Source organism: Asparagus officinalis, chromosome 7 (assembly GCF_001876935.1).
Source record: "Asparagus officinalis chromosome 7, Aspof.V1, whole genome shotgun sequence".
Lineage (NCBI taxonomy): Eukaryota > Viridiplantae > Streptophyta > Magnoliopsida > Asparagales > Asparagaceae > Asparagus > Asparagus officinalis.
In genome coordinates this window covers 92761469-92781573 of record NC_033800.1, presented here as the reverse complement: position 1 = coordinate 92781573, position 20105 = coordinate 92761469, and the positions used below count along the sequence as shown (strand labels likewise).

General features: G+C 36.2%; 1 protein-coding gene across 9 annotated transcripts; it reads left to right on the top strand.

Annotated features, from left to right (window-relative positions):
- Positions 465–16428, top strand: LOC109847759 (phosphatidylinositol N-acetylglucosaminyltransferase subunit Q-like). Of its 9 annotated transcripts, none has more exons than XR_002248656.1 (10): positions 465–1016; positions 1640–2071; positions 2157–2297; positions 2400–2503; positions 2584–2805; positions 2900–3394; positions 13182–13564; positions 15667–15811; positions 15897–16217; positions 16336–16428. XR_002248656.1 is itself a non-coding variant. In XM_020416991.1 (10 exons), the coding sequence occupies exons 2-10, from the start codon at positions 831–833 to the stop codon at positions 16012–16014; spliced, it is 2226 nt and encodes a 741-aa protein (XP_020272580.1). In that variant the 5' UTR covers positions 465–734; positions 811–830; the 3' UTR covers positions 16015–16428. The 9 variants fall into 9 exon arrangements, 8 of the variants coding, with proteins under 8 accessions (XP_020272580.1, XP_020272585.1, XP_020272584.1 ...); XM_020416991.1 differs by having other exon boundaries at positions 465–734; positions 811–1016; positions 15897–16428; XM_020416996.1 differs by having other exon boundaries at positions 2616–2719; positions 3115–3394; positions 15897–16428.

The window sequence follows — 20105 nt, the reverse complement described above, 5'->3', positions numbered from 1 at the left end:
AGTGCAGCTTTTGACATGTTTTCCACCAAAATCGCCTCTTTTAGAGGCGATTTGGGTGGAAAGCCTGCCACTTTTGGCAGAGTTTTGGCAGGCTTTCCAGCCCTTTCCCCCTAAAAAACCTCTTTCCAAGCAGCCCCTTAGTAATGTTGTGGATAAAAATAATATTTTATTAGATGTGGTGGATGAGTTGTTGGATGAAAATAATATTTTATTAGATGTGGTGGAGGTGGTGGACGAGTTGTTGAATGAAAATAATATTTTATTAGATGTGGTGAATGAGTTGTTAGATAAAAATAATATTTTATTAGATGTTGTGGGTAAATTTTAGGGATGAAAATGGATAAAATTGTACTTTTTGAGTTATGTTGGTTTTCATTTCTATTTTTTGGTTTTTTTGGAAATAACCAAACAGCCCGTAAGTAGAAGTTACCGGCGTTTTGCAGCAAAAACACGCTGAGAGTTCCTTGTGGTCTAGTGTTATTTTACCCGTTTGAGGAAGTGAGCAGGTGATGCTCTCGCCCACTTCCCTTTGTTTAACCCTACTCCTCCCATGTCTCAGCGCGATCGATGTTGCTGTCCGCGGCCGAAACGCTTTTACCAATTTCCCCTCTCATATCTATTGCGTCTCCTCCACTGTATTGTTCTTCATTAATTTCTAGCCGCTCAAACTTTCTACAGATCCCCCAACTTCTCCCTTCACTTTGAAATCAATCGAAGCCTTCCTATTTTTAGAGGTTCAACTTGTCCCATTCCCTTAGATCTGCTCCCAATTTGATGTATTTTTTGTTGATGATGTTGCCCTCGGTGTAGACACGATTGTGATGTGAAGGATGCTGAGAAAGCAATGCAGGATTTGGTGGCCGATGCATCTCTCGTCTCAGGAGCCGAGCTCCGACCTGCTACTGTTTGGCTGGTGCTTTCATTCCTCAAGATCGCTCGATGTTGTGATCGCTCATGCGACTTCTGCGGCTGAGATGATTTCACCAGCTCTTGGTCAGCAGCGACTAGAGCTTCAGGTTCGTTTTCGTAGCTCTCAATTAGTTGTGCTATGATCTACTGGTTTACTCTTTTTTAGTCTTATGAAACCTCACGTGTACATCATCTATATAAGTTTCTTGGTTGGTGATATTTGGAACTTATAGTTTCAACCCGTGTCTTGTTGGATAATTCCGACACAGCTTGACCACAACATATCTCCACAGCAATAATGATCGAATATCACATGGACATTTGTGCAAATCCCACCGAATTTTCAATAAAGACGCCCACCCTCGTATGCTGCTTTTTCCTCAGATGTCTTCGTAGTCCGGAGGCTTTGAAGGATTATTAAGTCAAAATTAGGGTAGGTTGAACACCTCCCATACAAACTAAGGTTTTCGTGTGCAAAAGGGGCAAACCATGTGATTGTTAATGTTTAAACAATAATGATAAAGATCCACAATTAGGTGATGTTATCATACTCAAGACTTTACTTGCAAGTCGTGTGCGATTATCTGTTCTATGTGATCTGCTTTGCTTATCCTTTCTCACTGGAGTTTTATTCTTATAATATGTTGTATGCCTTTCTTGACTAACAAAAATCAAATATCGTATTTCATTAAGAATAACTTCTCAGTCTGATTCTTTGATGACGAGGTAGGAATTTCTTCATTCTATAAACTTGAAGATGCCCATCCCACTACAAGAAGCCTCATCATTCTGTATGCTTGGGCAATGTACTGTACGCAGCAGGAAGGGAGATGTCGTGACTATGCAAAACCATCAAGGTGATCTTGCTTGGAAAGGCAAACAATTCCATGGGTCGGTAGAAAATGGTGTCACAAGAACCATCAGCTCTGAAGATGGAAATGAAAATACATTTTCTGCAGCATCGTGTATGGAGAATCATAAACGTCGGAGTTGTGGTTGTCAGATCCTAAATCCATCCGTGGAACCTTATAGGGAGATTTTGGGTAACTGGATTCAGCTGCTAGTAAGTTGTCAAAGAATCTCATGTAAAAACTCCAGATGGACCCCGGAGTTCCATCACATGCATCAGAGTGATCTTTCTTGGTCCAACTGCGACGTCCACGTATGTAAGTCAGGAAACGATCATTACCGATCTTTAGAATCTGACTATTTGTCTTGTAGATAATTCTTCTCTTTTATTGATTCAGCTGATATTTTATGAGCTTCCAACCTATGGTAGACATCATTTTTCGGTGAGAACTTGGGGTTACTGCAAGCAGGCAGTCATGCCCTCCAAGACGCCCAATTGGTTTAATGAGCTTCACAAAAGATCTGCAGCTCCTAACTTGGCAAGTCTATCAACTTCTATTCCTCTAGATATTTTCACCTTTTGCTGCTTTTAAACTTAAACAGTTGAAATGAAGTCCTGTTAGTTGAATTGTCAATTGCAGGAAGCAGTGGTGTGGGCTCTTAACTGTGCGAGTGCTGCTATGGTTACTCTAAAGGGGATTTCAACTACCACAGGTCCTGCAATCAACTTCGATATTATATCCAGGTTGTCATAATTTTTGTGGAACTCGTTTACTCTAAGCATATATTTAATTTCTTACTCAGTGTGGTATGTGGATTTCTTAGGTTGTTATCTATGTTATGGTATGTGCTTGCAGTACTTGTGGCATCCATGTCTATGGTCATGTATGTTGTCCTTCAGTTGTTTCATGGATTTCTGAAGTTTGGAGCACATACATTCTTTTCAATAATACCACAGAAGGTATTTACACAGACATGGAAGAATATTCACATTCGTTGTTGTCAGTTTCTTTATTGGCCAATCTTTGTTCTGGGTACTGGTTTCAGGTAAACACAAAATTGCATATCATGTTAACATTTACTTGAAATTTGAAATCTCACGATTTTCTTAAAACTCACAAGTCGTTTCTTGGCTTAATAGAGAGCAATCAAATATTGAATATGCACATATGACTGCACTAAGGAAGCACTGTGTCTGGTCTAGCGTTGCCATTGATGTGATTTTGGGAAATGTTTTTGGAATGGTAGTATTATCTGACATCGAATATGTTTACTCTGGGACTCTGTTTATTGCTCAGAATATAACCGACAATTTGTTGTGCTCTGGTTGTGTGTGGTTGATGGGAATTCCAGCAGGCTTTAAGCTGAACAGGGAACTAGCAGAGCTTCTTGGCATGGTGTCACTCAATGCAATTCAAATTTTCTCTACCCTGTGGTTCTTTCTGGGTTTCTTTTGGTGGCATTTCATCAAAGGCCTTGCGCTTTCTGGAATCATTTTAGGCTTGACTGTTCCTGCTGCTCTATGTATAGACATGCTTAAAGTTGCAACATTGCATGTACAAACACTGCATTGGTTGATGTCACTTCTGTATTCACAACAAATCCAGGCTTTGGCTTCTTTGTGGCGCCTTTTTAGGTTAGCTCCATCTTAGTTACCCACTTGGATAGTGTTATACAATTCTTTTCATTCTTTGTGCTGCTTGACACAGTTTTCACTTTTCATTAACGTGTGCTAAGAAACATTGCTCATGTAGCAAGCTATGTTCATGAGCAAAAGTACAGGTCTTTGGTATTTTCAGATATAAAATTGTATGTCCAAGGTGGTGTTGTGGAGTTAAATGACTTTTAACACTCAAACATAGAACTGATTTCATAATGAAGGCTGCTATTGCTATATATATTCTCCAGCTTCTTCCTAAGGTTCTGTTCCAAGATTTCAAGAACTTGGTTTCAGTTTGGGATGCTAGTTGTGTAAAAGGTTTAGACAAGTTTTTGCTAGTTTTAAAGACTTCGTTCATGACTATTAGATTGACCAACTGTTGGTTCTTTGCATGCATAGTGTTTGAAGTCCATATAATTATATAAATAAATATGTAAACTAAGTGGGTGCTAAATAATCCAATTTACTATAATTGTCATTAATTTGAAGTTGCATTAAAATCACAATCAAAGTTAATTAACAACGTATAAGCTTATGACGTATTGGGTTTAAATTTGTGATAACTATCAAATTTGAAGGGAGAGGATTTTATAAACTAGGAATACTAGCCTCTCTTTTCTCCCTTTAATTTAATCGCTTTTGTTGGCTTTGTTGGTTCTTAGTAATTTTCATCCGAAACAATGAAATTATGTGGGCTAATCAGGAATCAACCTGAAATTAGTCTATACAAATGTCTATTAGCCAAATCATAGCGAAATTGAAAATTGAGGTATTCTTGACAGAATCAGAGACAAAACCGTAGGAAGTGGAATGAAATTGGGATAAACCTTGTTCCTTACCATGTTGAAATCATCTATCATGTCAGATTGATAAAATTCTGACGTAACAGTTAAAAGAATTTCAACTTTAACATGTCAAACAACCAACAAGAGGTTTTCTCCCAACCAACAATGGCGAAGTGACGAAGTCTAAGCCCCGCTTGTTATTTCTGTTGGATTTGTAAGGATTTTTTTTTTTGCATATATAACCCTCAATTCATCCTGTAGGCCATCAAAGGGAATCAACTCGATATAAATGTGAACTCTACCGGGGCATTTTGGTCATTTGATAAAGTCCGGAAATTCATCAGGCGTGACGAGGGAGCACGCAAATTAGCTAAGGGAAGGGACCTCAAATCTAAAGCTAAAATATGCTCAGAAAAGGGCTTGAAGAATGAAAAACATCTGTGCGCCCATACTAGAGGGGGACTCATGAATGAAAAAGTCGGATGACCACTCTACAGGGGGCATGCCAAGGTGGGGCGCACCAATGAAGGGTTGCACCAATGAAGAGTTGGAATTTCAATCTTTTAAAATGACTAAGATAGATAAAAAACGAAGTTAGAATCGTAACAGGGGGCACGCCAAAGATGGGGCACATAGATAGGGGGTTCACAGAAGTGATGCCCAGGGGCTCACAGGTGAAAGGGGCTCTAGTGAAGGAATTCAAGAGCTATTGAAGGAAAGAATAATATGTTAAGATGACAACCAACTCTAGATAATCACATCATCATATAGATGTAGACGAAGTCAAAAGATCAACAAAAGAGCGTCATAATGGTTGTGCACCTCTATATCTTGGTGCCCTGCCTTGTAAGCGTACCAAACAGTGAAACTTCATTGATGATTACTAACTTTCGTCTTATTCCGACGCACCTTAGACTAAACGCTGTTGCTTTGGTTCCATGTCCCTAATACTGTCAAAAAGGGAAACTTTCTCAGCAGACAAATTCTGAAAAATTTTGGTGAGGCACTTAGTAGCAAACCAGTTGATTCGACACATTTCAAGGATGGATGCACACGTGAAGGCCGCGTAGATGAAGACGCGCACCAGTTAAGAATCAAGATCCCCATTTGCCTATAAATAGCAACCCCCTCGCTCTTACAGAAGGCTCCAAATTTTTCTCATTTCCAAGTGTTGAGAGACTCTCTCAGCTCTTGCACCTATACCTGTGCGCTCCCTTCTATATTTGAGGTTACTCAAGCTCTTCGATAGTTCATCAACTCTTCTTCTCCTTCGTCGGGTGATCTGATCACTTGGGGACTAAGATAACCCCTTTAGAGATTGATTTTCATCTCTAATGTCTCAACCCATCACGTTGGTGTTTGTGTAGTCACCAGGTTTAAGAATTTAGACCCTATCGACACACCTCTCGGAACCTTATTCAACCATCGACGACATTGACCAACTTCAATACAGCCTCTCCAACAACATATCCTTGTTTACAAACTTGCCCCCCCACCCCCCGAAACACACAAAATCTAAAAATTTGCTAATATATCTGAAAATCCAACGTTGAATAAATCTACCCTCATCCTGAACAGAGTTACTTAGGAAATGGTGGAATAGGGGTTTTACTTTCCTACCCCTTTACTCAATTAAACAAACAGAGCCTATCAATTGTACCACTTCTGCTAAGATGCTTGCTTTCAGCAAGATTAATGAAGTTCAGTATTCTTTATACATACTGCACTAGGAGGCAGTTAATTCCATTAGTACATAGGAAAGCGAACAATTCAACCAAATGATTGTTGAATATAGTTCCAGTGGTATGGCATGTTAGACCCTAGAGGGGGGGTGATTAGGATCTTATGCTAATCTAATCCGATTTAAATACCAATTAAAATTAATTAACAAGTATATTCTTGCAAGATAGATATACAAGAGTTATAAGCAAGAATAAGCAATATGAATAAAGAGATATATCCTATATGATAAATATATGCAAGGATATATATAAACTAGCACAAGATGATATATCCTACCAAAGAGATATATAATATGATATATGTAAGGATATACAAACTAACACAAGGGTAAACAATATGAACTAGATAGTGGACAAACTAAATAGTGAGACAATGGCGAAATGAGCAATGAGCACAAATAAGAATAAACGTCAAGGCACACACAAAACACAATCAAATGATCACGGAGTTCGGACCTTCCGTCCTACGTCTCCGCTCTTCACTCCCGGGAAGAAATCCACTATCACAATCCGGTTTGGAAGCCAAAACTTCTACACACTCGTTTTTCTAGCTAATCGAAAACTCTACAACTTACACTCTTGCAAACCCACTCTACACCCTCACAAGTGTTGGACCTAGCCGTGTCTCCCTCAAGTGCTCGGTTACAACCTCTTCCTAGGTTCGTCAACCGACGCCACTCCTCTTGGGACGATCCCCGACTCTCACCACACATTCCTCTTGGTGTACAAGTGTATTACAAAGTGATCTCACGATTAAGCACAATACAACAAATGGTTTTTCTCTAATATGGATGAGAACACAATAAAAGCTCACACTCAATTGTTACAACTCTCACCAACCCCAAATATACTATGTATGAAAATACAATAAGCTCAATGTGGGTGTGTGTAAACAATGAGTGAAATTACAATAAGCTCAATGTGGGTGTGTGTAAACAATGAGTGAAATCAAATCAAATCTAAACTCAATATAAATGCTAGCTTTAAAGAATGATAATCAAATAACTAAGAAAATATAAAGCTAGATAAGAGTTTAGAATACTTCTCAATGAATAACAAAATGGAGAGATGGAGATTGAAGCCCAAACAAGAAGATGATCTCCTCCACTTGTGAAAACTTCTTCATAAACCAAGCAAACACTAAAACACACTTAAACCCTTGTTTAAAACTTGTTTTTAAAAACTTCTTTTTTTCAATTGAGAACTGAGATCAATGGGGTATTTATAACCTCCCAAGACCTCAGCCAAAAACCCCAAACAAAACACCAAAAAGCCCCAACCAACAGCTGCAAGAAAATAACCGTTAGGATGGAAAAGACAGCGCAGCGGTCAACCGTGACGTTCTCGCGGTCGACCGCGAGGCATATACAAAGCTGAGTAACTTCCAGAGAGTTTGGCGGTCGACCGCTCGACCGTGGCGGTCGACCGTGGGTACTGTAGCACTGCATATCAGCTTTGTAAAAACAATTAAAAATAGTAAATCAGCTCCAAAAATTATGAAATTTTGTGGGAAGGCTCTAGACATGTAGAATGATATGTTAGAGAAAGAATTTCTGAAAAAGCATTTCCCAGTTGAGAGAAATAAATGTTTGAACACAGATATACATGTTAGAGAAAGAATTTCTGAAAAAGCATTTCCCAGTTGAGAGAAATAAATGTTTGAACACAGATATACAGTTTCTGAAAATCTGCTGAAATAAATGTTTGAACACAGATATACAGTTTCTGAAAATCTGCTGACATACACGATTTTGTAAAATCAATTTGGCACAGTAAATCAACTAAAAAAATAGTAATATTTTGAGGGAAGTTTCTAAACATGTAGATAAACATGTCAAAGAAAGAATTTCTTGAATATCACTTCCCATTTATGAAAACTCATCTGTTTTGTAAAACATGCACGTACATGCACGAACGAAAAACATGATTTTGTAAATTCAATTAAACGTAACAAATCAATTTCAAACTTGATGAAACTTTGGGAAATATTTGAAAATGTGATTTTTAATATGTTACAAAAAATAATTTTCCAATTTTCATTTCCCAATTGTGGAATCTTATTATTTTGTAAAATCACATAAGTATGGACTTGTAAAAGCTTGATCTTGACAAAATGAGTTTAAACAAAGTTTTGAAAACTTTTCAATAAATTTATAAACTTGATAAAAGATATAAAATAATGTCGTTAAGTCTATAATCCAAAACGACGATAAACCAAACCAAACGTGTGTGTGTGTGATATTGAGCTTGACAAACGTGTGTGTGTGTGTGTGATATTGAGCTTGAAGTATTAACACACATAATATAAGCCCTAAACTAATTTACTCAAGCTTGATTGGTCTTCAATAAGCTCTTCTTGGTAATTTCGCGGATGAAGCTTGAACTTGATCTTTAACTTTGAATTGCAAGGCTTCACTCCACTATTCCGCCAACCTCCATTGGATATGATCGTTGAAGCTCTATTCCATCCATCCTCCAACTCGTTGTTTGCCTAGAATAAATACGAAAACACAAACACTAGACAAACAACATTAGAAGTAAATTATTTGTTAAACATCATCAAAACAAGAAGGCCAACATGGCAGAGTGAAAACAACATGACTTCTCAGTGGCTTTTCATTCATTTCATTTGCACTTTCACATTTGAAAAGGCAAAGATATGCAACCACTCTCAAATCAAATTTTATGCTGGTCAAGAAGAAAATTGAAAAAAAAATGGTTTCAAGCACTAGGAAAACAGTCAATTAGAATAGCATTTTCAGTGGTTGCCATCAAAGTGAAATATTTTTACATTTGCACTTCATTCTCACTGACATTTCCTCAAAACACTCGATGTGCCAACACTACAAGAGGAGGAAGAAGAAGCAACGAGATTTAATTGAGGTATTTTAATGGGGAACATTAGGATTTTAGTGAGAAGAAGTGAAGATGAACTGGTAAGGTGGGGAACATCGGCCTAAAGAGAAAGGTTATTTATTTATTTTATTTTATTTTTTTTTGGGGGGGGGGGGGGGGTTAATGTGGTGTCATTAATCTTAATTAATCAATCTGAGGTATTTTAGTCATTACCTAATTTCATATCCTAACCTAATAACACGAAAGAGATATACTTTTTCGCTACAATTTTAATTGGGGTAGGGTGGTAGATTTATCTAACATTGAAGCTTTGGCGGGTTATTAGAAAATATCAAGATTAATGGCATAAATTTGCAAATATAGATGATATAGGGATATGCAAAAAACACTATCTGTGATTGATGGGAAACCTAGTAGCCAACCTTTATTTAAGATTGAAGCTTGTATCAAGTATTATTTTTGCAATTTGTTAGGATGGGAATTGTCATATTTCGAGGGTTAGCTTAATTTTTCTGCCTGATTTTAGTACTCCACATCATTTTAGTTAAATATTTTCCGTTACTTCTTGTTCTGCTGCTTTATTGGTATTTTGTGACCTCTTCTTAACATAACCTGAAATGTCTTAGATTGCCTAAAACAGTGAGTTTTTGACAGCGTCTTGCCAAGAATACAATCTTTATATCTCTTAGTTTCTGAAGGGATAAACCATACTTAATCTCTTAGTCTCTTGACTTGCAACATTCCTAGCTTTGGAACTTCTCTTTTCATTTTCTTAATATGTTTGGTTTGATGGTTTATTGTCTTCTGTCATCTTATGGTTGTTGAAAATGATCATCAACATATGATCTCAATAATCCTCATCATAATTGTGGATTCCGCTTTAGAATTTACTTGTTTATTTGTTGAAATACTAAAACAACTTCGTTTAGAATTTATTCGTTTATATATTGTCATTCTGCACACATCTCTTTCATTTTAGAGTTGTTCTAAGTTACCATATCACATACAGTCAATAAATCTTAGTCACATTTTTTGTGCTTTAAATCTTATTTGTACTGCTGTTGAATAATGGATATGCTACTTTGAAGGGTACATGAGAGGGAGTAGTTGGCTGAATCAGATTGGTACTCAGGTACAAGCTGACATGGTTGTTTGAGTATGAAGTAGGATCAGTTTGATATATATGCATGTAATGTCTGAGGGAACATTGACGGAGAAGAGACATGACACACATCATAGTCAGGATTTAAATATCGGTCATTGGGATTTATCGGACGGTCAAAATTTATATCGGAAAGCCAATATCAAGGATATATCAGGGATAAGTAGTATTTATCGGAGTGACATTACCGGATGGTGATATACATAATATAATTTTTTAAAATATAATCTAACCATATTTAATGTAATATAAACATACCAAAATGTAAATAATTATGTTTAGGATCACTAACTAATGGTAGAAAGGGTCGGGTTTGGGTTTAAAGTGCATTGAATAGTGCTCGTTGCTCGATATCAAAACTCAAATCAAAGGTCGATAATTCCGATTTTTGGGCTGACAATATTGGCTAATAACTCACTTTATCGCCTCATTATCGACGATAAATATCCAAAAAATGATAACCGATTTATAATGGAACTTATCATAGCGGAAGGCCTCCAAAACCGATAAATCGCCAATAATATCAGTTTATCGGTCGATATTTAAAACATTGATCATAGTTACATAGTATGCAGTATATAGAGAATCGTGGCATGAATTTGGGTGCGCAATTCGCAACTTACAAAAATTTAGATTCGATGGGTAGCTTGCTTTGATATACAAGTTTGGTACATGATACACTTTAAATCTTTTTTTGGGTGCGCTTACCAGTTTCCAAAGTCTATAGTGGAAAACTGGAAGTTAAAAAGTTAATCATGCATTTCAATATTTTTAATATAAAATATTTAAATGCTTCTCTTTATGGATTTCAATATTTTTAATACAAAATATTTAAATGCTTCTCTTTATGGATTTCAATATTTTTAAGAGTTTGCTCTCTCTCTCTCTCTGTGTCTCTGTCTCACGTGCGCGACTGGCTTCTACATTTCCAATGAGTTTCTTTTTTCTGTTCTTTTGGGAGTTTTTTTCCTTCATGTTTTTATTATCACATTGTTCGTGCTAGGATGATGTTTTCAGAACATGTTTTATTAGCATAGGAATCAAGTTACAGTAAAGTCGTTGACTCATATATTCTATTTTGCATCTCTCTTCACTCGATTTCGCACATGGCCTTGCGTCTTGCACATATGCACAAAGGGGCTTTGTGTCTAGCATACTGGCCGGTACGCCAATTTTGGGGAACTAATTCGTTTGTCAGAGTAAATCGATTCACAGGTGTACCAGGAATCGGTTCGTAGGAACTATACGACGGTTCGAGGCGGGTCCAGGGACGCAACGCGCCCGCATGAACGCTCATACACGGGCACACATACCTGTTGCTGTGTGCCTGCACATGCCTGTGTCTCCCACATACTCACAATTAAGGAGTTGTTTAGAACATTGACACTTGCGATTGCAATTGCAATACAAAGGGTAGTTGTTACTTGCAATTGTTTTTTCCCCCTGCGAAAATGCACTTTGTTTAGAAATATATATTGCTGAATGAGACAATTTTTACAAAAACGTCTAGCAGACATTTTGACCTAATTTCTTAAATAAGTGACCACTGTTTGAAGTTGCAGCTGCATAAGAAACTGCAGTTACAGCGGAACTGTGACAGTATCTCAAAAACAATTCACAATTTTTTAACAAAAGACCAAAGGCTTGTGTTAGTTACATTAACGGAGCTTATTAGATAGTTAATTGTTAGCACTTTTCTTTTAGGAGTTTTTGGATATACACCCCTTGAATCATATGTATTTTTAAATTTTCCCTTCAAATCATAGAAATTCTAAATTTACCTTTCAAATTGTTTTCTTCCTGCTAAATTACCATCCATCTTAGCTTCTGTTAAATTCTTAACACTTTTTTCGGTTAAGTTTCCTATTTAGTTTTCTTCAATAATGAGCTAGATAAACTTAAATTCATTAAAATTCTAAACCCAATGCATTAGAAACTACAAAACTCAACCTGCTCTTAAAATTAAGATTGCTTTTTTGCTTCTCTCACATTCGTTCCTTCTACTTTCTCTGTCATGTAAATTCCGATCCATTGGAGAAGTGTTGGACACAAGAAGCAGACACTAACAGAGTAGACATTCTGCTGAGAGTGGTTTCTGAAACACTTGGAAAAGAAAATCATACTCCATTGGAAATCAAAGAGTTGTCTTTTTGGGTTCAAATGAGATCCTCAACTTGGTTGCAAAACATGTCATGGTTGAGTCCAAATTTACAAAGCTCATCTGATAACTTGATTAACCCCGGGCGAAAGCTTTATTCTAGTTTTACAAAGCTCATCTGATAACTCGATTGACCCTGGGACAAGCTTTAGTTTAGCTTAGATCGGCTACAATATTTTGATTACAGGGATCATCAACCAGCGACAGATTTATGGTTAGGTGATCTGTTTGTGATCTGATACCATGTGAAAGCGATAGAAACAGAACGAGGGTTAGGTGATCTGATATTGTAGTTACTAAATGATCTGGTTTAAAATATTAATGAATTTAACTTCGCTGATTTTTGGAAGAAAACTAATTAAAATAGTGTTAATTAGGTAATTTAACCCTAACAAGTGTTTAAGTATTTAACGTAAGTTAGGGTAGAGTTTAATTTTGAGGGAAGAAAACAATTTGAGAGGCAATTTAAAATTATTACTGGTTGGCAAGCAAATTTAAAAATACCTATGATTTTTGGGATATATTGAAAAGACCCTTTCTTTTATTCTCATGTCACTAGTTTTGAAATGCATGGATTGAATTATAGTTACTGTTGGTTTTGAAATAGAAATGCTATGATTTGGTAAAATTGGAAAGGAGACATGTTTAGAGGTATGAGAGTAGTGAATAGGTTTTACTAGGGAGGATTATATTATTATTATTATTATTCAACATATATTCAGATTAATCAATGTTAAACTATGTTTCTATGATAAAGTATCTGGAATAAAATTACACTCTTATCATTAGATTCAATGTTTTAAATCATGGACATCAACAAACTGCCCCTTTTGTATGTGATATACTGTTAGTTCAGTGAGTTTTACTTTGTGCCTGATCATTTTGACTTGTACTTTTTCATCTATTAGCATTTTCATATGAATGCATTTGTTATGGTTTGTTCGATTCTATAGCACATTTACTTTTTCCTAAATATATCCTTTTGAAGGAATTAGTTACTATTTCAATCCTCAGATATCTTTGTTTTTTAAGCCAACCGACTTTTATGATTTGATGGCAGGGGAAGAAAATGGAATCCTCTTAGGCAAAGGTTAGATAGTTATGATTATACCGTGGAGCAACATGTTGTCGGTGCCCTATTCTTTACGCCTCTCTTACTGTTGCTACCAACGACTTCGGTGTTCTACATATTCTTCACTATCTTAAATGCCATTGTCTGCTTCACATGTATTGTAATTGAGATAAGTATTTCCATCCTTCATGCTACCCCCTATGCGGAACTGTTACTATGGGTGGCAAGGAAAAAGAGGTTTTCATCTGGGATATGGTTTGAAATCATGTCTGGTCATCATGGATTGGACAAAAGGCAAACAAGTGATACATGGAACATCAGGGTGCCAAATACTGTGATTTCTCTTCTCCATGCCAACTATGCTACCATAGGTAAAACGATGGTCTGCCTGCTCACTAATATATATGTTACTTGTAGTTGTAGATGGTCAGATTTTCACATTCATTTAACTTTGTATCAATTATCATGTTTTTGTTGTGAAAAATGATCAGAATAGTTAAATAAACAGGGAAGAGAATCTGAGAAAGTGAAATGAATTTATTGTATTTATCACCTTCAAATGGGAAGAATTTTCTGTTTGAGGAAGGATTAATACACAATGGCTAGGTCCTAGGATATCTCTGTTTCCGCGCTTTCTTTGGTGTAACCTGACAAGAAAATGACAGTCCTATTTATCATCACTTTCTTTTGAAAGACACCTGGTGGAGGATTGTAATCATGACTATCTTGAGGTATATCTGGAGAGAAGTTTTAGTAGCAATTTATCGTAAGAACCTCCCATCAATTAATTATGTGATTGATTCCTGAAAAAGTTACAGACTTTCTTGATATTTTTCCTATGACGTAGGTTTTCTTGTTATTTGGTTACTTTAGAGGTTGTAGTTTCGTCGTGACGTTTGTCCATCTAGATTTTGACTTGTGCATGCACACAAGTTCATGTAGATATTGACTTGTGTTGCGTTGTATATATATATATATGTATATATATATATATAGCTCAATACTTGTCCACCAACATTTTTTTCCATTAGATTTGCTTTGAGATTTGTGCAAGACATGAAGGGTATCTTTGAGATGTGTGCATTGATTTGCATCACATGCTAGCACAAATCTCAAAGCAACTCTAATGGATAAAAAAGTTGGTGGACAAGTGCTTTTAACCACTTAAGTTTATAGGATACGCACACATAAGAAACCTTAAGGATTTGATTTCCGAAGTTTAAGGCACGTAAGAAAAATAGGTAAGCTAGTTAATCCATTCCGATTAAAGAAGGAGATCAGCTATAAAGTCGTCAGTACGACTTGTGAAATGAACTTGTAAATAGTAAGATTTGGAAATTAAACTTTCAAAATACCAAATAGTTGAGGTTGATATGTGAAATCACTTAATTTTTAATCTTGAATTTCATCTTCCTTAATACAAGTACATTGTTCTCTTTATCTTCACCTGGTTAATGTGTGGGTTAACCCTTCTTGAACCTTTACGTAACCCATTGCCAAGTGACATCCAGGTTATTTTATATTTCATACTTCAGTGTTGAAGTATTATTCTTTTTTGAATAGGAAGTCTACATAGTTCCTTGGGCTTGACCGTATTACTTGTACGCATTGTTTTAAATATCCCAGTATAGTTGATACATCGGCCCGATATATCCTTTATAAGGCTTCTTGTAAAACAATATGGTCCAAATATCTTTTAATTTTTTGGGTGATATATCCCCAACATGTCCAATATATCAGCTGATATGTTGGCCGATATATCGTTCATCCATTCCCCCTGGTAACAAGTTGGAGGAGCCAAGCATTATGGCTTGTCGTACAAAAATATAGTTCTATATAATTTCTTTAATATTTTAAACAAAGATTCCAGCCCTGTGAGGATTTTGAGAAAAATTCTAGTAGGCTTTTTTCCCCTAAGTTTGTTTTCACAAAGTAAGTTTCTACACTTGGTGAGTGGTCTTAAACATATATTATTTATATTTTTTTAGTGCTCAAATTTCAGTAAGTATGTTCACATCACATTGTAGGACATTATATTATATATTCACATCATCGATATGTCACCATGATATTTATTATATATATCCTCGATATTTTCCCTTTATCCACAATCTGATATAGATTTCAGGATCCCATATTTAAAACCCTGCTTGTAGGATGGAAGTAAGCTGTCAACGTATCTAACGTCCCAAGCTTAGTTCTCAACCCATGAGATATCATTTTGAGGCTAAACCATTTAATGAAAATGCATCCACAAAGGTTTCTTGCTCTGACGTTCAGGATAAAGCTAATGATAACTCAGGATCAGGCGGACTGTCACCATTATGGATTCAGAATTCGTATGTATATGCAGTAAAAATGATTTATAATGGGATTTTGAACGTTAGGGATCTTGACCAAACTACAGTTTGTATGATATACGTTTACTGAAATAATTGTTTGAAGTCATTAGTTGATTGGAGCTTTTACTTAGGTTTCTACAGTTCATCTGCAAGTACTGAAATTTTGATACAAAACACTGCAGTGCAAATCGTCTCACCTAGTTACAGGAATCTGTTTCAAAGGCTTAAGCCATTGATTGGTGGACCATCAGTTTTTGGGATTCTTAGTGGACAGAGGTGATTATTGCCTGCTTATGCTTTTGTCGTAGTTTTATGCTTTTTAATTCATTCATGCCAACATTGAATTGTTTAACTTCCACAGAATTCCAGCTTCATTGCAAATTGATCACCGGCAAGCACTGCCTTGGATGCAAATCAGCTGTTGGGAGTATTGGAGGGTATGCCACAGTGCAGTACTTGGCCGTGGATCATCATATTGAAGGACTTGCACCTTTAACATCATAACGGGAGAGCGTTCGGGAACTATTTTCTTTTTTTGGCTCTGTTATCACTCACTGTTTTGTTTTATATTACCACAACTCATCGTACTCATTATCCGTGTTGCCATTATGTTGAACGTGTTCTAACAGAATCCAAGTCTTTTTGAGTGTTGCGGGCGCTAATGAAAATCATCTTAAGCACGGTAAATCCTGAGTAGCTGCTCGTGCAACTTGTCAATTTGAGAATGTTTCTCAAATTCTGCCTTTTGAATCAATTGCTCGCTTGTAATTTTTTTGGTTTGTTTGAATTTCATTTGCCAGGCTTCATTTTGTGCTTCAGAATTGTCATTTGCGTCGACAAGGGACATAATGTTTCTCTTTTACTTCAACCTATCCATCCTAACTGTTGCGCCACTTCATCTTTTTTTTCATTTTTGGAATGCTCTTTGCTAAGTATCTGTATTCATATACGGACATTTTAGTCCAGGTCTGGGATTCATCAGAAGGTTCACAAGTGATGCATCTAATTGTTTTGGTAGTTGTATGAGGTCTTGCGGGTCAATGTAAAGGGTAAGAGATTTTCGTGATTTAGTATACACTTAACACGATCCACATCCAACCAAAACATTTTCAGTGTGAAGTTGCCAGCAAAGTGTACTGCCACTAAAATCTTCCTAGTGTTGGGAATTACGCACTAGTTTTTTTCCACTGGGTTTTTCTAGGGAGGTTTTTAACGAGGTATTGACATTTCAAAGTAACGTCCAAGGGGGTGTTGAAATCTAAAAGACATTTTGTTGATATCTAAAAGACAAAATGTATGTGGACATTACTTTGTATGTGGACTATTAACTTTATGTTCTTTTGTTTTCCATCACGTCTCTATAAATTGTACGATGTATGGAAATGAATTTAAATGAATAAAATTATAATGTCTCTTCTTCTCTTGTCTCTTATCTCTTGTTTTATTTTTTTAGTATATTACAACAATTCTAATATAATTAATAATGTCCCTTGTGAATCATGCTTCTATGTCATTAAAAGTATAACCATACATATGCACTACTTGTAAAAAAGAATGAGTTTTTACATGAAAATTACCTTAAACTTTTATTATTATTATTATTATTATTATTATTATTATCAATACTAGCTTTACTTGCTATTACGTTTGTAATGTCACACTAAACTAACTTTACAGCTCAAGGAAAACGCGTACGTAGTTGCCATTTTACCCTAGCCTAAAGCATGTGTTACTAATTAATTATAAACTTAATGGTGTTTTAGATATTAGTACTCCAAAGCTTTCATATTTTGGCATTAGACCCTCACATCTCTCTCTCTCTCTCTCTCTTAAATAGCCATGGAACTCCTGATCCACACGTGTCTCGGACGTGCATGGATGAGGGCATTTTTGCAGTTCATGCCATTTTGAGCTGAGAATCAAGATATGACATTGCAAGCATAACAACAAGCAAATATGCTTTTGATACTAAAAAGGGAAACATTGTAAGTATCAATTTGGACAAAAGTTAGGTGATTTTCATGTAAAAATTCTAAGAGAATACTTATGTTAAAACTTTTGGTTTTCTTTTTTACCTTTTCAAATTTTGCTAATTTTCACTTATACCATTAATTATAATACTTTATAATTAATATTTAACTAATTAATCATAACATCTTATTTATTATGGACCTCCTCACTTTCCCACATATTTATGTATTCACTAGAACATAATTAATATAAATACTTTATAATGATAAGAAAATTTATAAATTTTGTTATAATTTATTATAAATAATTATTAAATATAAAAAATAGTGTAGTTTAGAAAATTTATTTTATAAAATAACTATACATAATTTATCGAGTAATGTTTATAAAATTGTCAAATGCTTATTTATAAATTATAATAAAATAAATTAATTAATATTATAATTAAAATAATATGCTATTAAATATCCTTAAAAATTATATTAGCATTCAATAAATAATACAAATAATAAAGTGTGACACCTCTGGTTTCACACATAACTGCAATCCAAGGTGAACCTAAAAATGTCAAACCTGCTATGCATCCAATACTATGCATAAACATATTTCACCATCACATTAATATCACTCTAGCAAATGTCAAATATAGAAAAGTGAGGGTACAAGAAAATATACAAAGATGACAATACAAAGAACAAAATATTGAGAGATCCAATAAAAACTATAATTTATGTTCCAACTGAAAAAAGAGAATACATCTGGTAAACTAGAATAAGATCAATGAGTTTCTAAAATATAAGAGTCAACTGAAAAGTACAAAGGCACTTAGCCTCCAAAATGAAGTACAACTCTAAAAGTCTAAAATTAAAACCATAAATAGTCTACTGTGGAGCACCAAGTAACTACCTATGAATGATGGTAAACTATCATGAGTCTCCGTCAACCTGCGACCCTCCGAAATCCTAACTCGCTACCTGAAAAAGATAAAAACAATGAGCGTCAGAGTGCTAGCGAGAATATCTCCACCGTCCCCAGGGGAAGGGGAAGGGGAAGGGTGTATAAAATACCAATCATAGCAATCTAAGAGGAGTTAAGATTTAGAAATTCACAACACGAGATGAGTACGTCGAGCGAATAATCCAAACAAGAAAACCCTCATATATATACCATGTATCTCAAATTGTGGGTCGCTAAATATCAACTCCAATCCTATATGTAAATAATCAACAAAGAAAAAAAATACATCACCAACACCTCGTCCAAAAATATGTCGTATATGTCATATCGTAGTATCTCACACTACCCTCGGGTAGGTGGCACAACAACAAAAAAATACAATCTTGTGTGAATCTCGTCAACGTATATATATCGCAACATATGAAAGCTACAATGCCGGACCATGTCCCTAAAAAGTGCTCGCCTGAGTCCTAGGCATCCCAACGATGTAGAGTGTAGTCGTCCGCAGTATCATACTGTTCAAGGACTAACGCACTTGGAGTGTAGTCACCCGCGATATCTTGCAGTGCACGAACATGCACACTCAACCACCCAAGCAATGATGCATCACGAAGTGTAGCCGCCCACATTCTCATGTGGTTTACAGACTAACACACTCAGAGTGTAGTCACCCACGTTCTCATGCGGTGCATGGACATACGCACTTAAGCATCCAAAAAAATTGAAATCGAAATAATCGTCACTCCCAATCGTGACAAACACAAAACACTAAGCTACGCACTCCCAAAGGCCCGTGCATACTGAAACCCAATTTGTTCACTTCCATGGTCACGAACTCGTTCTTCGTATTTACGACCAAACATTCCAAATAAAAATATATCAATTTTGAAGTGATGAACATTTAGAATATAGATATTCTACATCAAACAAGTGTTTAAGAAAAATAGCCAACTAATAAAAATGGTGGCGGAATTGGGCTGGGGTTTGGGGAGCCTTCGTTGGAGGAAGGATTGAGCGAGAGGGGTCGAGATAAATGGAGTTCACCGGATCTGCTTGATTGCAGAGGAGGAGAAGGAGCGCGATCCAGGGAGAGAGCTCGAGAGAAAGGCAGAGGAGGATTTGCTTGATGGCGGAGGGCTTGATGGCGGAGGAGGAGGAGGAGGAGCGCGATCTATTGCCGAGGTCCACTCATTGGATTTATAGGACATTCACTTATACCAAAAGGGACAATCACTCTCCCCTTAGTGGTCGGCGAATACTCTCAGCAGTTCACCATCCAGACCCAGTTTGTGGTAATGAACGGAACCTCAAGTCGACTTACACCGTTATTTTAGGAAGAATTACCTTCAATAACTTGCATGTGATCCCGTCTACTTACCACTAGATGGTGAAGTCCCCAGTTTCTGAAGGAGTCGAAATTGCCAGAAGCAACTAGCGAGAAGCTAGATCCTATTACCTGCACTCGATGAAGGGAAAATGAATACTGGAGACCCTGCTCATCGAGAAGATACGCCTCTAAATGGAGAAAGAATTAAAGCGGGAGAGAACAACCTCCATCGAGGAGTTCCATGAAATATCAACCAAGGAGCAATAAAGAAGGTCAATATCAGATCAAGCCTCACCGAACCACAACGAGGAGATA

Bases quoted from the DNA above. Each gene is read 5' to 3' on its own strand.
- LOC109847759 (XM_020416991.1), top strand. From the start codon at position 831: ATGCTGAGAAAGCAATGCAGGATTTGGTGGCCGATGCATCTCTCGTCT. The intron at 2,806-2,899 runs GTAAACACAAAA...TTGGCTTAATAG, and splicing joins GTTCTGGGTACTGGTTTCAG to AGAGCAATCAAATATTGAAT. The intron at 15,812-15,896 runs GTGATTATTGCC...TAACTTCCACAG, and splicing joins GGGATTCTTAGTGGACAGAG to AATTCCAGCTTCATTGCAAA.